This window comes from Cervus elaphus, chromosome 18 (assembly GCF_910594005.1).
Source record: "Cervus elaphus chromosome 18, mCerEla1.1, whole genome shotgun sequence".
Taxonomy (NCBI): domain Eukaryota; kingdom Metazoa; phylum Chordata; class Mammalia; order Artiodactyla; family Cervidae; genus Cervus; species Cervus elaphus.
This window is the reverse complement of record NC_057832.1, coordinates 79436880-79458941: the sequence shown is the minus strand read 5'-3', so window position 1 is coordinate 79458941 and position 22062 is coordinate 79436880. Positions and strand designations below refer to the sequence as shown.

Below are 22062 nucleotides of genomic sequence, written 5' to 3'. Positions count from 1 at the left end.
GAATACTGGAGTGGGTAGCCGGTCCCTTCTCCAGGGGATCTTCGCAACCCAGGAATCAAACCGGGATCTCCTGCGTTGCAGGCGGATTCTTTACCAGCTGAGCTATCAGGGAAGCCCCCATCTTTTAAATTAAGTTTAAGCCAGTGTCTTCCAGCGAAATACGTTTCTCTGGACAGATTCTAACTTGTTTTTACAACTTTTTGCTCAATTTAAAATTTACTTTTGAGTAGTATATGAGCAAGAATCCTTGTTTTAAAGATGGGTTGATCCTACTTAGTGTATGTGGAAAAAATGTGAAGTAACAAAAATCATAAAAGTTTAAAAATTTTTATGACCTCTCCCCTAGTGTGACACAAGATTAACAACTTTTCCTGTGGTTGGGGGAGGATTTGGAGATTTGGTGTAGTGATGTTCTTAATTAACTCTTAAAATTGTTTAAAAGATCTGTTTTCAATTTCCTTAAAAAATCTAACGTTTATGCATATAAAGTGCCATATTCTAGTGTTTTAAGGGCAAAATTAGGACTAGTAGACATCTTGAAAAATCTTGCATTTGGGAAAGCAAATTATGTAATGAAAATTATTTTTGAAGTTATGGGCACAGTTTGATTCATTTTGCAATTTTTAGATGCAAGGTATCTTCAAAAGCAGAAACCATAACATGGATCTCCTTATTTAAAAATTAAATCCCAGTCTGAAGCATTTGTGTTATATATATATGTTTGTAGTGTTTCTTTTAGTTTAGGTTGTGGGAGTGCTACTCTTGTTTACTGCATGTGTGTTTAGTTGCCCAGTTGTGTTAGACTCTTTGCAGCCCTTTGGACTGTAGCCTATCAGACTCCTCTGTTTATGGGACTTTTTCAGGCAAGAATACTGGAGTGGGTTTCAACTTCTTCCTCCAGGGGATCTTCCAGCTCAGGGATTGAACCCACCTCTCCTGTGACTCCCGCATTGCAGGTGGATTCTTTACCTGCTGAGCTATCAGGGAAGCCACTACTCTTGTTTAGGGAAGGCATCAATTATTTTAAAGAATATATACTTTGTACTGAAATATTTATGTAACTGAAAAGAGTGTGCATCAATTATACTATTCAGTGTAAATTTGTAAAAGTTTGGTTAAAGACATAATTTCAAAGATAGAAATTGCATGTGATGAAATTGCAAGATACACTCAAAACAAAATAAATACTGCAGAAAATATCTTTGAGGTTGTTTTTAGTATAGAGTTTGGATTTTGATAACTTTATTTGGGACAAAACATACACAGAGGAAGGAATTTGAACGTTATATAGTTTTGTCTTTAATTCACTGTTAATGGCCAGATTAATAGAACCTAATTCAGAGTATTGAATTGTTTTAGTTTTTCAGGAATTGTCCAAATGGAGGAAGATAAACACTGCAGTAAAGGTACTGACACTAAAAATTATTTTTGTATGTAAGAGTTAGATGATGTTGATTAATTTCTAATTTTCTTTGCATTGTAATTTGATTTTAGTTGAAGATGTGGTTGGAAGTCATGTGGAAGACGCAGTAACATTTTGGGCCCAGGTAAAATAGTAGCCTGATTTATTTCCTCTCCCACCTCTTCCTCCACTAACCCAGATCCTCCCCAACAAAAATGAAAATAGAAACCCTGTAATATATATATATATATGTCATTGTTATTTTTCATGCTTAATTTTTATTGAACATTATTTAACACAGGGCATTATTAGAAGACAAATGGCTAAAAATTGAACTTAATATCAGAATTATGAGTGTGAGGTTTTAAAATTACACTTAATTTAGCATCAGCAATCTAGACTGCATAAATTACTGAAGATGCTGAGAAACTTGTATTTGTGAAGTTACAGCTCCATCTAGAGGTCTTGGATGCAATTGTTTCTTAAGTGATTCAGTTCAATTCAGTGGCTCAGCCATGTCAGACTTTTTGCGACCCCATGGACTGCAGCACGCCAGGCTTCCCCGTCCATCACCAACTCCTGGAGCTTACTCAAACTCATGTCCGTCTAGTCGGTGATGCCATCCAACCATCTTATCCTCTGTTGTCCCCTTCTCTTCCTGCCTTCAGTCTTTCCCAGCATCAGTGTCTTTTCAAATGAGTCAGTTCTTCGTATCAGGTGGCCAAAGTATTGGAGTTTCAGCTTCAGCATCAGTCCTTCCAATGAATATTCAGGACTGATTTCCTTTAGGATTGACTGGTTTGATCTTGCCGTCCAAGGGACTCTCAAGAGTCTTCTCCAACACTGAAGTTCAGAAGCTTCAATTCTTCGCACTCAGCTTTCTTTATAGTCCAACTCTCACATCCATACATGACTACTAGAAAAACCATAGCCTTGACTATATGAACCTTTGTTGGCAAAGTAATGTTTCTGTTTTTTACTATGCTGTCTAGGTTGGTCATAGCTTTTCTTCCAAGGAGCAAGCGATACTGTTAAATTTCTTAAGTGATATTGTTTTTAAATTTCTGTCTTTTTTCTGTTGGCTTAATTTTGAATTTGAGGTACAATATCTTTTTTTTTTTGAGGTACAATATCTTTCTCATCATATAATTGAAAGTACTAACGGAACATTTATAATTTTATATTGGCAGTCTTCAAGGCAAATAAGTTTACTCAATTTTAAATAGAAGGCGAAGCACCAAAGTGCTTATGTTCCAGAATTTAAGAAGGTGAATCTCTCTAATGTACAGTTACTCAGTAACTTTTAAGTTTATGAGCTGTGTGATATGAGAGGGAAGGGAGTAACATTTCTGTGTACTTCTGCAACCCGAGAACTCCTTTTTGTGTGGGCAACATGGGAAACAGGATTTATGAAAAAGAAAGGTTAAAGATGAAATATGATTAACTCAGACTTCTTAAATTATTTAGAAAACATATTTTAGAAGTGTGATATTCATAGAAAATGTTCAACAAATTTGTATCTTGGCTTATGGACACATTTTCTAAAGGGTGCCCACATGTTCTGGTTCTTTGCCCATGTCCCCATTGTCTCTGCATTAATAGCACCTGCGTCTCTCTCAGCAGTGTCCAGTGTTGGATGATAAATGATATTTTTAAGCTTATTAAATAGGAACAACATTTACTATCTCAATTAAATAAGATTTTCTAGACCAGTACTGTCTGGTAGAAATATAATTTGAGCCATATAAGTTAATTTAAATTTAAAAGACACATTCAAAATGAAAAAGAAACAGGCAAGATCAATTTTAATGAAAACATTTTATGTAACTCAGCACATCCTAAATATCTTTTTAAAATGTAATGAACACAAGTATGTTAACAAGATATTTTATTTTCCTTTTTTCATAGTAAATTTTCAAAACCCAGTGTATATGTTAGACTTACAGTACAACTTAAATCAGATGAGCCACATTTCAAGTAAGAATTGGCTACTGTATTGGTCAGTGCAGCTCTAGACTTGATTTGTATTGACATTTATGTGAATTTGTAGCCTGAATTTGAAATCATGATTAAAACCAGATGTCAGCAAACTTTTTCTGTATATGTTAGATAGTAAGTATTTTAAGGCTTATGGCTCTTTTGCAACTGTTCAGCTCTACAAAAGCTGCCATTGTAGTGCAAAGGCAGCCAGAGACAATATATAAATAAATAGGTATATCTGTAAATAAAATTTTGTTTACCAAAACAGCAGAACTCATAATTTTCGAATCTCTGATTTCAACCATGAAGTTGAGGCCCCTGTAGAAATTTAAACACATTTAAAAAAGAGAGAAAGCATGTCTTAATTGAGTGAAAAGATTAAGAACTAAAACTACTAAAGTGTCCATATGAATCAGATGATTTTTTTTTCAAGAAACAAATTGTTTGTGCACACATGTGTGAATCCATATTGGAGACAGGCCCTTTGTGTGCCCCTTCGACAGTTGTAATAAGAGATTTCCTCGGTCAGCTAACCTGAAATCTTGTACCTTAACACATGCTAAGGCCAAAAACAGTCAGTAAGAAGAGAAGACCCTTCTCAAACTTGGGAAACATCTTCCAGAAGGATGGTTGGGAATAACTGTGCTTCTCCTTTGTATGTTGTTTCTAGGAAAAAAATTTTTAAATGACTCCTGTGCATCTAAGGGACATCTTTTAGTGTTTGATGAAATTTTGATATGTTTTGATAAAATTCTAAAAATTAAAAAAATTCAAGATGACATTGCTAAGATGCTCTTAGTCTGTAATCTCATTTCAAGAACACATGCATGCTAAATCGCTTCAGTCCTGCCCTACTCTTTTTTTTTTTTTTCATTTATTTTTATTAGTTGGAGGCTTATTACTTTACAACATTGCAGTTGGTTTTGTCATATATTGACATGAATCAGCCATGGAGTTACATGTATTCCCCATCCCGATGCCCCCCCCCCCACCTCCCTGTCCACCCGATTCCTCTGGGTCTTCCCAGTGCACCAGGCCCGAGCACTTGTCTCATGCATCCCACCTTGGCTGGTGATCTGTTTCACTATAGATAATATACATGCTGTTCTCTCGAAACAACCCACCCTCGCCTTCTCCCACAGAGTCCAAAAGTGTGTTCTGTACATCTGTGTCTCTTTTTCTGTTTTGCATGTAGGGTTATCATTACCATCTTTCTAAATTCCATATATATGTGTTAGTATGCTGTAATGTTCTTTATCTTTCTGGCTTACTTCACTCTGTATAATGGGCTCAAGTTTCATCCATCTCATTAGAACTGATTCAAATGAATTCTTTTTAACGGCTGAGTAATATTCCATGGTGTATATGTACCACAGCTTCCTTATCCATTCATCTGCTGATGGGCATCTAGGTTGCTTCCATGTCCTGGCTATTATAAACAGTGCTGCGATGAACATTGGGGTGCACATGTCTCTTTCAGATCTGGTTTCCTCAGTGTGTATGCCCAGGAGTGGTATTGCTAGGTCATATGGCAGTTCTATTTCCAGTTTTTTAAGAAATCTCCACACTGTTTTCCATAGTGGCTGTACTAGTTGCACTAAAAGCTGGTTTTTTGAAAAAAATAAACAAAATTGACAAACCATTAGCAAGACTCATTAAGAAACAGAGAAGAACCAAATTAACAAAATTAGAAATGAAAATGGAGAGATCACAACAGACAACACTGAAATACAAAGGATCATAAGAGACTACTACCAGCAGCTCTATGCCAATAAAATGGACAACTTGGAAGAAATGGACAAATGCTTAGAAAAGTATAACTTTCCGAAACTGAACCAGGAAGAAACAGAAGATCTTAACAGACCCATCACAAGCAAGGGAATCGAAACTGTAATCAGAAATCTTCCAGCAAACAAAAGCCCAGGACCAGATGGCTTCACAGCTGAATTCTACCAAAAATTTAGAGAAGAGCTAACACCTATCTTACTCAAACTCTTCCAGAAAATTGCAGAAGAAGGTAAACTTCCAAACTCATTCTATGAGGCCACCATCACCCTAATTCCAAAACCAGACAAAGATGCCACAAAAAAGAAAACTACAGGCCAATATCACTGATGAACATAGATGCAAAAATCCTTAACAAAATTCTAGCAAACAGAATTCAACAACATATTAAAAAGATCATACATTATGACCAAGTGGGCTTTATCCCATGAATGCAAGGATTCTTTAATATCCGCAAATCAATCAATGTAATACACCACATTAACAAATTGAAAGATAAAAACCATATGATTATCTCAATAGATGCAGAGAAAGCCTTTGACAAAATTCAACAGTCATTTATGATAAAAACTCTCCAGAAAGCAGGAATAGAAGGAACATATCTCAACATAATAAAAGCTATATATGACAAACCCACAGCAAGCATTACCCTCAATGGTGAAAAATTGCTCTACTCTTTTACGACCCCATGGGCTGTAACCCACGAGGCTCCTCTGTCCGTGGCATTCTCCAGGCAAGAATACTTCAGTGAGTTGCCGTTTCCTTCTCCCGGGGATCTTCCCGACCCAGGGATTGAAGCCACATCTATGTCTCCTGCATTGGCAGGCAGGTTCCTTACAATTAGTGCCACCTGGGAAGCCCAGGTCATTTCAAGAACACAGTATTTTTGTAAAGTGTGGTCCCAACAGGGGGACATTTCATGAATTTCACTTCAAAAGACATTTCTTTATATAGCAGTGCTAAGCATGAAAGGACTTTTCATATTCTTATAAACATGAAGCTCACCCTGTTGCTTACAGTTGTTTTAATTTTGTGTTTTCCAAGTGTGCATGTGGTATACTTTGTGAGAATAGACTTGGTATGTGTGATTTTTCTGGAGGTTGATAATTTTGCATGCAGTGGATTTTCTTTAAAAAGAATGGTCAGTTACATGCTTGCTTCAAGAGTATTTTCCTATAAAAAAGACTTTTTTGCTATCTTAATTTTGGTTTTATTATTTGATGTTAACATATTTTGTATAATTGTATTGGATCTCATAGTATCAAATATTAGATGTAATTTAATAGTCACTTTTTTTTCCTGAAAACCCACTTTAGTCACCTTTTTTTTCTGAAAAATGCTGCATGATGCTAATTTTCAGTGTAATTTCCTCCCCTGCTCAGTTGTAAGATGTTTTGTACTTTTTAACACCTGATGTGTACATCCTGTGTAACAGAAAAGGCAACGATAAAACAATAATTCTACAGAAAGAATATAGCAGAAAAAAGCTATTTATAACATTTGATTAGGGTTTTGATAGGCTGTAGATGAAGAGTAAATAGAGATTTAGAAATATAATGGAGGCAGGTCGAGATGAAGATCTGCTCACATGTATTCTCTGTTTTTCTACCACTTTGGATTTTCTGCCATTTAAGCCACTTACTTGAGAACACTTCGGAAATTTGAGTAGGCCTAGTTTGCTGAGTAGCAGTTGGACAAATCTTAAGTATTTGACATTTGAAAAAAGAGCTTCCGTTTATGCTAGCCCATATACCTACAAAATCTAATTATGTAAAATGTTTTGGTGTATTCTGAACTTTAGAGAGCTCATTCCTGGGGATTATTAAAGATTGATTCCAGTGTGTTTTGGGGTCAGTTTGAATTCACTTCACATTTTTACTGTATGTAGAAACTCAAGAGTTTGTTTTCATTTATCGAAGATAATCATATTCTTTCTAGCCTTATTGACTGTGTTATTGATATATTTTTAAAGAATGTATGTATTTAACAGTTTACTTTGAAATAACTTTATACTTACAGGAAAGTTGTAAAATTATTTTCAATATTATACCCTTCACCTAGCTTTCCTTGTTTCTAACATTTTACATAACCATAGTACAGTGGTTACAGTCAGGAAATTGACACTGGTACAGTACTAGTAGCTCTTAAGTGCAGCCCTAATTCAAATTCCACCAGTTTTTTTCTTATTTTCTTTTTGCTTCTATTCCAGGATCTGCTTCAAGATCTCACATTTTATTTAGTTGTCATGTATCCTTAGTCTCATCCAACATTTGGTAGTTCTTTTATACTTTTTCTTTCATGATTTTGCCATTTTTAATGAGTACTGGTTAGTTATTTTATAGAGGATCCCTCAGTTTGTATTTGTTTATGGTTTCTCATAAACAAATGGGCAGTAGTACTACAGAAGGGACGGTAGCACTACAGTACATACTACAGTGTGATGTACTAGAATTATGTCATATTGAGGACTTATAATATTGAGATATTTCTTTATTGGTGATATTAACCTTGATCCACTTTGTTAAGGGGATAACTGCTACGATTCTTAATTGTTAAGTTACTGTTTTTCCTTTTGTAAGTAATGAGTGTTTTAGAAGAAGATACATTGAGACGATGCTGAAGCTCAAACTCCAATACTTTGGCTACCTCACGCAAAGAATTGACTCATTGGAAAAGACCCTGATGCTGGGAGGGATTGGGGGCAGAAGGAGAAGGGGACAACAGAGGATGAGATGGCTGGATGGCATCACCAACTCGATGGACATGAGTTTGGGTAAACTCCGAGAGTTGGTGATGGACAGGGAGGCCTGGTGTGCTGTGATTCATGGGGTCACAAAGAGTCGGACACGACTGAGTGAACTGAACTGAACTGAATCTTGTTTTTCTTAAATCTTTTACCCACAGATATTTTATTTATGACTATGGTCTTTGATGATGATTTTCTGTTTTCCTCATTCCTTCTGCATTTATTAATTGGAATTACTCATTAAGGAAGAGTTGTTTCCTCACCACCTTTTATTTGTTTAGTCAATTATTTATATTGATATAAACCTGTGGGTTATAATCTAGTACTGTCATTTATTTTGTTGTTTACATTGTTCTAACTTTGGCCATTAGGAGATCGTTTACATTGACTACTGTATCATTTAAGCTACACCCATTCTTTTTTTGAATATTTCTTTACTTTTTGGCATCACCAGATATTCCAGGATCATTATTTATTTCCCTGTCCTAGCCCTGGAATCACCCACGCTCCAAAGAAATCTTGTTCCTTTTATCAGTGAATGGTGTTTAGAAATCAAGATCTGGGTTCTAGGTGTGCTTATCACTACTTGAGTATTATTGCTTCTAGTTCCTCTTAGCAGACAGAGCTAGGAAATACATTTATCAATATAATACAAAAATACAAATACATATAACTAACACATGTGCATATCTATATTTATCTGTGTGTATTTCTTTCATATATACATATATTCACACATAAACATATGTGTGCTAGCATACATATGTGTGTATATATACATGAATTCTTACTGATACTTTGCAATTGTAATCTAACATTGCAGGTTCATTCTAGCCTGCCTTCCCTATTTGTATTTTTCTGCCCGCTTTCATTATATACAATATATTTACTTATTTGTTCAATCCTCGTATACATCTAAAGTAGTTTCAAAATCGTTAACCCATGCACCTGTGAGAAATAAATTTACTAAGTAGATAACAGTGTTTATGTAGAGGAACCTATACATTTTGAAATCAGTTTTACATCTTTTTCCTTTACACAACAACAAATATGTGAGAAGACCCATGTCACTTGACTAAAATATGGTACTTATTTTGAGCAGTTAGGATTTCATCTAAAGTAAAATCCAGAGACAAAGTTCATATGATATTAATAATATTTAGTATCTAATTTTGAATTCCATGTAATTTGAACTCATTGGGAGGTAAAAATTTTCTATAGCCTAGTTCCATTTCTAGTAAAGAACTCACTTGAATGATGAAAAGTGATGATGTGAGAATTTATTTAATTTCTAATGCTCCAAAATCTTTTAAGTATCATGCATAGTGGAACCCTTGTTTGCATACCATTGCAAGTATTAATAATATTTTACTGAGTTTGTGTCTGTCCTTCCTTCTAGAGTATCAGTAGAAATAAGGATATTATGAAGATTGGTTGTTCACTGTCTGAAGTCTGTCCCCTTGCCAATTCAGTTTTTGGGAATCTTGATCCAAAGAAGGTGAGCCATATTCTTGGATACAATTATTCCATCTTTCCTATTAGCTTTCCTGATCTTAGATTTTATAGATTTTGGAATTTTTGTTATATTTGAAGAAAGAGGCATGTTTTTAGAATTTGTATAGACTACACTCATTATAAATTTATTTTTTCAAAAATACTTATGAACTATTTGCTATCTACCAGACACTGTGTTAAACACTGCTGCTTAACACAGTGGTGAAAGAATGGAATGGTGGTGAACATAATAGAATCCTTGTTCTTGACCCTGATTCACAAAAATTTATAAGAGATATGTTTATGGAGAACAGTTTGACAATATATATATGCACATGTATTTTTAAATTGACATAATTTACAGTGCAGCATGTGTCTTTTAAGCACACAGCTTGATGAGTTTTTCACATGTATGCGTCTTTGTGATCACCACCCAGGTCGAGATTCAGTTCTGTCAGCTTAGAAAGTTCACTCAGGCCCTCTCAGCCGGTTCTTAGTCAGTGGTCCTCTAACAGAGGTAACCATGATTATGACTTCTGTCCCCATAGGTTCATTTGCCTATTCTTAAATTACACAATATATATACTCTTTTGTGTATGTATGGCTTCTTTTGTTCCACATAATTTCTGAGATTTATCCATATTATTGTATGTTTGTTCTTTTTCAACCTATGCAGTATTTCAGTGTATGAAAGTGAAAATACTAGTTGCTCAGTCTTGTCCAACTCTATGAGACCCTATGAACTGTAGTCTGCCAAGCTTTTCTGTCCATGGGATTCTCCAGGCAAGAATACTGGAATGGGTTGGGATTCTCTTCTCCAGGGGATCCTCCTGACCCAGGGATCAAAGCTGGGTCTCTTGTATTGCAGGCAGATTCTTTACCATCTGAGCTACCAGGGAAGCCCAGATGTATAAAATACACCAAAATTAATCTCTTCTCCTTTGCTGGGCATTTGGTTTGTTTGTATTTTTTGGCTACTGTGAATGAAACTGCTGTGAACTCCTTGTACAAGACTTCTGATGGATGTTTTAACTAATTTATTTTGCGTATATACCTAAGAGTGAAATTGCCAAGTCACAGAGTAGGTGTCTTTCACTTTAGTAGGTACCAGCCAGTCAGTTTGGCAAAGCATTGAACCACTTTGCATCCTTACTAGCAAAGTTTGAGAGTTCCAGTTCTTCTGTGTTCTCACCAACCCTTTACATTGTCAGTCTTTTTAATAGTAGCCATTTCTGGTGGGTGTGTAATGTTATTTTGTGATTTTACTTTTATTTACTTTAGGAATCTGAGCTTAAGCATGCTCTTCAAGTTTTACAAGTTTTATTAGCCATTTGGATATCTTTTGTGAAGTACCTATTTAGATCTTTTTCCAGTTTTCAAGGTTATTTGTCTTGATTGATTTATAGGAAGTTCTATACAGTTGGGCCTCCATTATCTATGTATTCCACGTTCATGAATTCACCCAACTGCAGGTTAGAAACACTCCAAAAATTTTTCAGGAAATTCCAACGAGCAGAACTTGAATTTGCCACATACCGGTGACATTTTATATAAGGGACTTTAGTGTCTGAGGGGGGTCCTGGAAACAGTGCCCTGTGGATACCAAGGGACAACTGCTTGTGTTCTTTATATATTCTGGAAATGAATCCTTTGTCTTACACGTATTGCCAATGTCTTCTCTTAGTCCATGGCTTCCCTACTCACTTTGTTAATAACATTTGAAATCTATTTAATTTTTCTTTTTTGGCTTCTGCTTTCTGTTTCCAACATAAGATATCTTTCTTAGCCCAAGGCCTTGACTATATTGTCCAATTTTGTTTTTCCCCAGAAGTTTTTGCTTTTAGGGCTATGGTGTTTATCTCCAATAAATTTTTGGTTGTAATTTGAAGTAGAAAGTGAAAGTAGCTCAGTCATGTCCCACTCTTTGTGACCCCATGGACTATAGTCTATGGAATTCTCCAGGCCAGAATACTGGAGTGGGTAGTCGTTCCCTTCTCCAGGGGATCTTCCCACCCCAGGGATTGAACCCAGGTCTCCCACATTGCAGGCGAATTCTTTACCAGCTGAGCCACAAGGGAAGCCCAAGAATACTGGAGTGGGTAGCCTATCCCTTCTTCAGTGGATCTTCCTGACCCAGGAATTGAACCAGGGTCTCCTGCATTGCAGGCAAATTCTTCACCAACTGAGCTATCAGGGAAGCCCCTGATTTCAAGTAGAGATCACACTTAATCTTTTTCCATATGAATATTCAATTATATCAGCCCCGTTTATTGAAATGATGATCCTTTCTTTGTTGAATTGTATTGGAATCTTTGTTTTAAATCAGATGGCTATATATGAGTGTTAATCATCTTTTCAAAACAGTAAATGCCTGTAATCATGGACGCATCAACTTCTCTACCAAGAATTTACCCATTGGACATTTAAGTACAGGAAGTACACAAAGATGTCTGTACAAAGATATTCAGTATAGCATTATTTGTAATAGGCAAAAATGGAGATTAGCTAAATATCATTTAATACATACAGTAGTAGTAGTCATGATGATGATAGCTAGCATTTGAGTCTTAGCCTCCGTGAGACAGAGACAGTGTTCTAAGCACTTTGCTACTAACTCATTAAATCCTCACTCAAATTATTACCAAATTATTTAATCCTCACAGCAGCCCTGTGAGGCAGATACTTGTTTTTTCTTTTTTTGGAAATTGAGACACAGCTAGAATAACTTTATGAAAGTCACCAGCTAGTTAATGGTGGATCAAATATTTAAACTTACAGAGCCCACCTTCTTAACTGTTACCTATATTGGAATAATTAATGGATTGTGGTAGATCCTTATTTTAGAATACAAAGTAATCCTTTTTTTCATTTTGCCCTTCTAAGGCACTTTTCCTGCCAATGGGTCTCCTCTCTGCAAGACATTTAACACTCCAGATACACTGCATATCTATTTATGTTGTCAGGTAGGGTTGAACTTGGGAGGGCTACAAACCACTGTAATATCTAAGATTTCTCCTCCACACTCCAGAAACCAATATTCACTCCCTTAGGGATATTATTTCTCCCATTCTCCCATTAAGAATGTATGATTTAAAGTAATTATCAACTTGGGATGACTTTGTATCTCCCATTTCCACCCTCAGGGGACATTGTCAGCATTTGGAAATAATTTTGTTTGTCACAACTGGAAGGAAGGCTATTGGCATCTTATAGGTAGAGGCAGGGGGCGGAGGGGTGGGGAATGCTAAACATGTAGAATGCTAAACATTTTACAACGTGTAGGAGAGAAGACCTCTCCCTCCCCCCCACCAAAGAATTCAGTTCAGGTCAGTCACTCAGTCGTGTTGCACTCTTTGCAACCCCGCGGACTGCTGCACACCAGGCCTCCCTGTCCATCGCCAGCTCTTGGAGTTTACTCAAACTCATGTCCGTTGAGGTGGTGGTATCACCGGCATCACCAAAGAATTATCCTGTCTCAAGTGTCAATAGTGCTGCGGTTGAGACACTGACTTAAAGTAGGTAAATTTTTCTTTGTTCTTTTATTAAACATCATTAAATTAAGATATAGATTTAAAATAAATGAAGGTTCAGTATTAAGGATATTATCTAATATCATTTATTTCCTTTTAAATAATATCAACGTCCTTCTATATGAAGTAAAAAATGTGAGAATCTTTTTTGGCCGGTTGAACGTAGGGATCTTATAATGGTCGAGAATTACAGTTAGGTGGCATGTACCTTGGCATGTTTGTGTTTTAAGAGCAATTAATGTCTTCAGACATCAAAACAGCATGATTTTAAGTCTTTGACATCGGTGCTTTTTTTTTTTTTTTTGAGTTTTCGGTTTTTATGCTTTTTGTCTTCTCTTTTTTCTTTTTTGGAGCGGCAGAATAATATGATGGACTCTAAAGTCAATTGCCTGAGTTTGAACTGGTTCTGCTGCTTACTAGCTTGTGACTTTGGGCATACAATGGTGAAAACAAAGTACCTGCCTCATAGGGTTGTGAGAATAAAATAAGTTATTATACATAAAGTGCCTAGTAAATGAGCTGATCTTCTTAGCATTACTATTCATTAAAGTGCCAGATAATTTTGCTTTCTTTTTCTGTCTGTAGATTTATGGTGGATTATTTTCTGAAGATAAATGTTGGTACAGATGCCAAGTACTGAAAGTCATCAACGATGAAAAGGCAAGAACGAGTGTTCAACTTTTTTTTGCCATGAGGAATATTTATTTTCATTCCAAAATTTGGTGCTTATTTAGCCTTTCATTGCTTATTCATAGTAGTATAAAATATAGTTGAATACCACTACAGTATTGTAGTTACCCTCCAATTAAAATAAATTAATTAATTAAAAAATATGGTTGAATAACATGTAAGTTGATTAAAACATACATCCCCCCCAGAGCACAAAAGAAATGAAGTGCTTACAAAAGTCAAAGTTAGATTCAGAAATATTCTTCTGATTTTAAGTTGTCATATAATCACCCCAGATTATCAAAGAATAGATTACCTAATTTGTGGATTATTTTTGGTGACCAATTGGTTCTTTGTATTTTAGTTCTTAATAATTAAGTTTGAGTCTTCTGAGTAAGTTAAAGTTTATTCTATTAAGATTGAGTATAAGAAGAACATTTGATTTGAAATTATGTTTATATTTTACTTAGTAGACTTGCATGTTGTTAATAGTGAAGACTTGCTTGCCTCTCTCTTGTGCCTTGGTTAAATGTGATGAGTTTTCTTTGCATTAACTATTTTGTCTTTTACATTGTGAAATTCCAGAATATTTTTAAGGGAATTTGTGGAGATAGGATTCTAAATAGTTGTTTGGTGGCAATTGGGCATCTCAAGCTGTGTAAAAGCATCTCTATAGGGTTTCTTTTACTATTTTTTTTAAATGTCTGCTTTCCTGGACTTAAAAATATTTTATAATATATAATATTTTGTAAATATTGTTCTTGGTGCAATACAATAAGATGAAACACTTTGAGTAATGTTCCAAATACATTTTTTAAAATCTCGTGATTTATTCTTGTCATAGGTAATGATTTATCTTAGTAAAATAGACCTATTCCCCACAGTTTGACAACTGGAAATCATATTTTGTGTTTGCTCTTGGTTTGGCTTTAACTTTTTAAATTAAGGGCAAAATGGCTTTTGACCTTGTGATAAACTATTTATCTTTTTTACCTTTTATAGATATAGAGCTGGAGGAAAGGGTGAATTTGATTCATTTCCAAGGTCTAATAGCTGGAGTTAAGTTTATCAAAGTTTCATAAAAGTTTGCCTTTCTTTTCAGATTTTATTGTTTCCAATTTGAATTTATTTAAATACCATTGTTTAAAAAAATCAAAATGAGAAATGGTACTGTTGGAAATAGTACTGTTTGGTACAAGCTGAACTAGTACCAAATAGAAAAATCCCTGGGATCTCATGGACTATGGGTTTTCTGTATTTTGAGGATATTGCTGGAGCTCTTGTTTCTGAATGCATTTAAACAATTTCAGGTAAAATGCTATCATGATTTACAGGTAATTAACAAAAAGCAGCAAATATGTGATTTTTTTTTTAGATACTTAAGTTCTGTATTAGCATTTATCTGATTATTTTCCAGTGTCTGGTGAGATATATTGACTATGGAAATACAGAAATTCTGAATCGATCGGATATAGTAGAGATTCCTTTGGATCTGCAATTTTCTAGTGTTGCCAAAAAGTATAGACTTTGGGGACTACAGATCCCTTCTGGCCAAGAAGTTACCCAGTTTGATCAGGCAAGTCACAGATTTAAAATATTTTTGTTAATGGAGAGAAAACTATGTGCTTGAAAAAACATATGGTTAAAATCCATTAATTTTCTGTAATATGAAAGCTTGTATAAATTAGTGACAAATGTGAAATTATGGAATAATTCAGAAGCAATTATATAATAGTATATTTGTGCTCATCTTTGCTAGAATACACATTCTAGATAAGACTGGTGTTTGTGTGTATACACTTATATAATAAATGTAAATAGTTTCTTCTGATGAGAAAGCTTCAAAGAATAGTGTCTTATGATTGAGAGAATGATGTGTATAATTATTGTTATCTTTTGCTTTTGAGAAAATATTTATTGTATAAAAGTGACCTTTAGCTGAGGCTGTAAATATTACAAATTTGAAATAAGCAGAGTTGTAAATTAATCAGATTTTATTTTCTTGGCAGAGGCTCACACTGTTCAACATAGTAATTGGCAGTGACATTTCTGTTAATCTAGATTCCAGTTTGTATTCATTTCCATTAAATTTTAGGTTAGCAACCTGATTCTGGAAGACCTCATAATTTCAGTGGTAGTCTTAACAGGAATCCTACCTCCTTTTAAATCTGTGCAAAAATGATATTCTTTTGGTAACTGATACTGCTATTGAAGGAATGTTACACTGCAGAGTAATCAGATAAATATTTTATATTCAGCAGCTCAAATGACTTATGTGAAAATAATCAGTGCTAGGAGGAACAATATAATTTGAAACCTTCTCTTTGCCTCTTATTTGTTTGGTTTTTAGAATCTTTTAGGTCACTGGGTGTAGTTTTGTCTGCACTATAGTTACTTATAAGAAACATTTCTATACCTAGAACTGTGTTGTTGTTCAGTTACCAAGTTGTGTCCAACTCTGTGACCTGATGGGCTTCCCTGTTCACTGTTTCCGAGTTTGCTCAAATTCATGTCTGTTGAGTCACGTGATGCTGTCTGGCCGTCTCGTCTTCTGCCGCCATCTTCTCTCGCCTTCCGTCTTCCCAGCACCGGGGTTTTTCAGTGTGTCAGCTGTTCGCGTTAGGTGGCCACAGTACTGCAGCTTCAGCTTCAGCGTCAGTCCTTCCAATGAATATTCAGGATTTAGTTCCTTTAGAACTGGTTTGATCTCCTTGCAGTCCAGGAGATTCCCAAGGGTCTTCTCCAGCACCACAACTCAAAAGCATCAGTTCTTCAGCTCCCAGCCTTCTTTATGGTCCAACTCTCAGATCTGCACGTGACTACTAGAAAGAACATAGCTTTGACTGTACAGACCTTTGTCAGCACAGTGATGTCTCTGCGTTTTAATACACTGTCTAGGCTTGTCATAGCTTTCCTTCCAAGAAGCAAGGATCTCCTAATTTCACGGCTGCAGTCACCATCCAGTGTCTTAGAACCCAAGAAAAGAAAATCTGTCACTGCTTCTACATTTTTCGCTTTTTCCTAGATACCTGATTTCAATTTTACATGCTATATATCCTCAGGACACCTTTATATTTGGTTAGGACCAAAATGGTCAACAGAATCTGTTTGATTTAAAGAGATTGTTCTAGGGTATTTAATTGGTACACTTTAAAAATATAGATGCCTGTACAGGTCTTAGCTCTTCTTCTGGAAAGGATTTATGAAATATGTAATTGGAGTATAGTGTACACATGAGGAAGTATATTTGTATTTAGCCAACAAGGTAAAAGCACTTTTGTAGAGATTTGAGAATGAAGAAATAATGATCATTGGAAAAACTAGATATTAATAGAAAAAAATAAATGAAGAAAAACATGTTGGTATAGCTGGTTAATATCTTCTTTTTTCTTATCTTTTTTAGGGCAGAACCTTTTTGGGGAGCTTGATTTTTGAAAAGGAAATTAAAATGAGAATTAAAGCTACTTATCAAGATGGAACAGTAATTGCTCAGGCTGAGTATGGCAATGTAGATATTGGGGAAGAGGTGGCTAAGAAAGGATTTGCAGAAAAATGCAGACTCACTTCCAGCACTAATATCTGTGAGGAAAAAAAATCAGATCCTGGTCAGCTTGTCCTCAGGAACCTCAAAAGCCCCATTCCTTTGTGGGGGCATAGATCAAGCCAGTCAACCTTCACCCGGCCAAAGGGGCGCTTAAGTGGGAGAATGTCTCTTGACTTGAAGAATGAAAATGATGCAGGAAATAATGTGGCATTTTCAAAGTAAGATTGTAGTGGGATTTTTAGTCTTACCTAATTTTTGATTTATGTTAGAAGCTCTTGTCATAGTTGTCAAGGCTTATGTTTTTAGAGTCCTCAACTATGTCAGTGATTTTGAGGGATGATACTGATTATTTCTGTTTTTCTCAAACCAGTATTCTTCTCTAACACACTGAAAAAAAAATATTCCTTTTTAACAGGGATATTTTAGTTAAAAGCCATTTTGAAAGAAAAATCATCCCTGAATTGTTTGAAGTTCACATACCAACTCTTCTTTCCACATCTTTTGAATACATTTATCATAAAAATCTACTTCTAAATCTAAATTATTCAGGCAAGAGACAGAACTTCAGATAAATTTTGAAGTTTTTCCTATGGCTCTGAGAATATTTTAATGAGTTTTAGGGAATTGCCTTTTCTCTTTAACAAAAGAGAGGCGCTCTTTTCTTCCTGTGAAAATTTACTGTGATGGAATTTGATTATAACAAAAAATGTTCACTTTTTAGATAATTTTTAGTTATAAACTTGAAGCAGAAAGCCAGATTTGATTTTTTAAAGTACAAAACCATCCTTTTACTTCTTTATCATGATCTAGCCCATGATGCCATGTCATGGGTAGTAAAGCTTTTTGTTGGGACCTTATCAGTGCTTTAGGAACTAAACGGTCGAATGGAGTGGGGGTAATGAGGAGAGATTGGAAGAAACTGATACAGAAATGCTTTTTACTCTCTTTGCTGGAGTTGATTATGATATGAAAAAGTTGGAATATGATTTCTCTGAGATTAGGAGGCATTGTTTTGAAGTATGACTTCAGTTATAAAATCTAGTTTGCATTAAAATGCTTTCTAATGTTGAAACTAGGTATAGATGAGTTTCCAAAATTAACTTTATATATGCATAAATACACACACACACATATATATTATGGTATAAAGATCCAAATTTTAAGTTTTGATCTCTGTCCCACTTAAAACATTTTGGTTTTTAAAATGAGTGAATTTGTTTTTAATAGGGAAAATTTGGCTGTCAGTGACTTTAATTTAGGGTCTAATGTCAGCCTGGCGAAAATTAAGCAGGACCAGAAACTGATTGAAGAAAATGAAAAACTTAAAACAGAGAAGGAGGTTCTTCTTGAAAGGTGCAAGGCGTTAGAATTGAAAGTAGAACAGACTGCTCAGGAGCTGAAGGTATGGTATGCTTCAGTGGCTTAAGATAAAGAGTGATCAACTGGGAAATCATTGTGTTCATTTACTCTTATTTTTTTAAAAAAGATTTATTCATTCATTTATATTTGACTGCATTGGGATCTTCATTGCTGTGCACAGGCTTTCTGTAGTTGGGAGGAGCAGGGCTACTCTCTAGCTGACGACACTCAGGCTTCTCCTTGCAGTGACTTCTCTTGTTTCTGAGCATGGGCTCTAGGTGCACAGGCTTCAGTAATTGTGGTGCATGGTCTTAGTTGCTCTGAGGCATGTGGGATCTTCATGGACCAGGGATCCAACCCATGTGCCCTGCATTGGCAGGTGGATTCTTAACCAACTGACCATTAGGGAAGCTCTGATTTGCTCTTATTTGTCTTTGTACTTTTCTGTCTCCTTTTTTTTCCTTCCCTTCTTCTCCCTACTCTTTATTCTCTCCTCCTTTCTTCATACTTGTTTATAGATGAAATTTTTTCTTATGCTGCAAACTAAAGATCTTCGGATTTCATTGGATGTTTGAAAGATTATTAATTTCTCATTTATATTTCCTTTTATGTTCTTTAAATTTTTTTAACTCTGGAAATTTTCAAACATTTTAAAAAGAGAATTGAGGAATTAATACTGTGTATCCATCACCCAATTTTTACAGTTATTAAACCGTCTTTTTAAAAATCTATGCCTCCTAGTAAATCTATGGCTGATTCATATCAATGTATGACAAAAAAAAAATAAATCCCATTCATAATAGTTTAATGTATATGCTTTAATGTATTATGTATCTCTAATAGAAAAGAAATTCAAAAGAGATATAACCGTAATACAATTACATTTAAAAATTAGTAATAATCCCTTCACTAAGTTCACTAAGTTATGTTCACACTAAGTGAAAGTCACTCAGTAGTGTCCAACTCTTTGTGACCCCACAGACTATACAGTTCATGGAATTCTCCAGACCAGAATACTAGGGTGGGTAGCCTTTTCCTTCTCAAGGGGATCATCCCAATCCAGGGATTGAACCCAGGTCTCCTGCATTGCAGAAGGATTCTTTACCAGCTGAGCCACTAGGGAAGCCCATAATATCATTTAATATCCAGTGTTCAGATTTCCCATATTGTTCCATGAATGTCATTTTATGTTTGGTTTCTTCCAATGAGATTTCCAGTTAGGCCTATACATTGCATTTTGCTTGATAAATCTCTTGAAGTGCTTCATCTGCATCCTATTGTTGCTTAACAGGCTGCTATATCTCCATGTATTTCCTTTTATGAAGTTAAGTATCAAGGTTTGCTCAGATTCAGGGCAGTTCCCTCCCCTCCACAGAATACTGTGTAGTCTTCAAATGTATAACTTTTTATAATACCAATATGTTACCCCAACACGAGTTGCCATTTCTCTAACATCAACTGAATGGCCTACAGTTCATTTTTGACACTAAATGCCAAGGGTTATCTCAGACTCCACAAGGATTAAGTCCCTCAAGACTTAGCTCAATTCAGGCACCAGCCACAAATCAGGTCCCAGGCTACCCACACTTTTTTCTGACTTTAAGAAAGAAAACTTTCTTATCAGCTTAAGACTTCCTATGACCCACTCCCACACCTTGCTCTCAATTCAGTAATTCAGTAAGAACTGTCAGGACTCATGAAAGTGCTTTACTTATAGTGACAGTTTTATTATAAAGGATACAATTCAGGAACAGCCAAATACAAAAAGAAGAGACACAAAAGGGAAGTTATGATGGGAGTGGAGATGGAGATCGTTTGGAGGATTCTCTGGACCTGTCACTCTTCCAGCACATGGATTTGTTCACCAGTCTGGAAACTTCCCCCAGACCTCATCATTCTGAGTTTTTTTAAGTCAAGGTTTCATTACTTGGGCCTGGTTAAGACGTTGACCATTGGTAGTTGAACTCAGTCTCCAGCCCTTGAATTCATATGTGGCATTTTTCAGGGAACACTCCCTCATAAATCCTTTAAAATTTTAGTTACACCTAAAAATTATTTAAATAACAGTAGAAATACAGTTTCCTATGTGGGTCTGAATAAGATATGTTTGTTCTTTGCTTCAGCAAGAGAAAGCAACTACCATGGATTTGACTAAACGTTTGGAAAGCACTCTGAAGACTTGTATAGGTACCAGAATGAAAAATCTGGCAGCTAAGGTTGAAATATTGAAAGAAATTAGGTAGGTAAAAGTGTATTTTTGAGGAGGATGGTTTAAAACAAATGCTGATTAGTTTGTGCTTTGTTTAATTTCTATGCCTTTCATTTTTGGTTTTTCTTTTTTAAATTAATTAATTTTTTAGGTGGGTACCCTTGATGGTTTTATTCCTGGTTCTCTCTCTTTCTCTCTCCATATATATATATATATATATATATATATATATATATAGTTGCTCAGTTATTGCATTGGTTTCTACCAAACATCAACATGAATCAGCCATAGGTTTGTCCGTGTCCTCTCCCACTTCATGTTTACCTTGAAACTTATTCTTTGTATTTTCATTATTTTAAAGAGGGAAACTAAAGATAGTTACTCCTGAGACAAATTTTATACTGTTTTTATAGTGTTCTGTTGTCACCGTGTGGGATGATAGTGTCCTAAAGTTATATATGAGAATGGAATTAAAAAGTCAACACAACTTCTAAGTAATAGTTTGAAGGAAAACTACTAGGTCCCATTGTTTTGCTTGGGGTTATTTTCAGTCCTATACAGAAACTGTAGATTTCAGTAATCCAAATTACTTATTTATACTCTGTATAAAGAAAGACAAAAGTAGTCTTCCTAAATTAGAAGAAAAATGATCTTCATGGAGTCAGAAGAAAAGAACTTGGTTAGCAAGACTCATGCAGTTTAAACAGCATGTCTCAGATTGTATATGTGAATTATGTAGGTATTTTACTTTATAGAAAATTTCTTTATTGTTGGTTAAGGATAATTTTTCACCCTTTTCTGGAGTGTGGGAAAAATAGTTCTCAAAACAATCTAGTTCTCTTTTTTTGCTATGCATAAAACTTAAACCAGTAATCCATTTCCTCCTGTACTTGGAAACACTAACATGTTGCTTTCAATTAATACTACGTGTTCATCTTTTGTCCAGTGGGAATCTATTTTCTGGTATAAATCTGTCAGTCAGCATCTGGTTTATAGGTTTTAAATAGTTTGAGTAATCAGGTCTCTCTAGAAGTTAATCAGCTTTTAGTGCACAGCCCAAGTGACTACACTGGCAAAGCTGTGAGACAGACTTCAGACCAAAACAGTTCAATATATTTTGACCTGTATTTGAGGAAATAGTGTGCTATTAGAATGGTAGAAGTCTAGTTGGAAGCTAAAACAAATACAATGGTGAGTTTTGGTTTTCCTAATTGGCCTCTCTGATTGCTTTGTTGGGGTGTTTTTTGGTTTTTTTTTGGATTTTTTGGATTTTTTTTTAAGATTATGCAAATGCTGGTCTGCTTTTTAAGGTACAAGGACTCTGTGCCTTCATCTTGATAAAAT

At 35.2% G+C, this 22062-nt stretch overlaps 1 protein-coding gene across 3 annotated transcripts in view; it reads left to right on the top strand.

The window, feature by feature from the left end:
• The window catches only part of STK31 (serine/threonine kinase 31), a 66395-nt gene that overhangs the window by 898 nt on the left and 43435 nt on the right, over positions 1-22062 (top strand). For all 3 annotated transcript variants that reach the window (XM_043873176.1, XM_043873177.1, XM_043873178.1), the window contains exons 2-9: positions 1360-1406; positions 1495-1547; positions 9313-9411; positions 13523-13597; positions 15024-15182; positions 17010-17368; positions 18378-18552; positions 20633-20748. In XM_043873176.1, the coding sequence (XP_043729111.1) occupies positions 1360-1406; positions 1495-1547; positions 9313-9411; positions 13523-13597; positions 15024-15182; positions 17010-17368; positions 18378-18552; positions 20633-20748 (1083 nt within the window). The remainder of the gene's footprint in view (positions 1-1359; positions 1407-1494; positions 1548-9312; positions 9412-13522; positions 13598-15023; positions 15183-17009; positions 17369-18377; positions 18553-20632; positions 20749-22062) is intronic.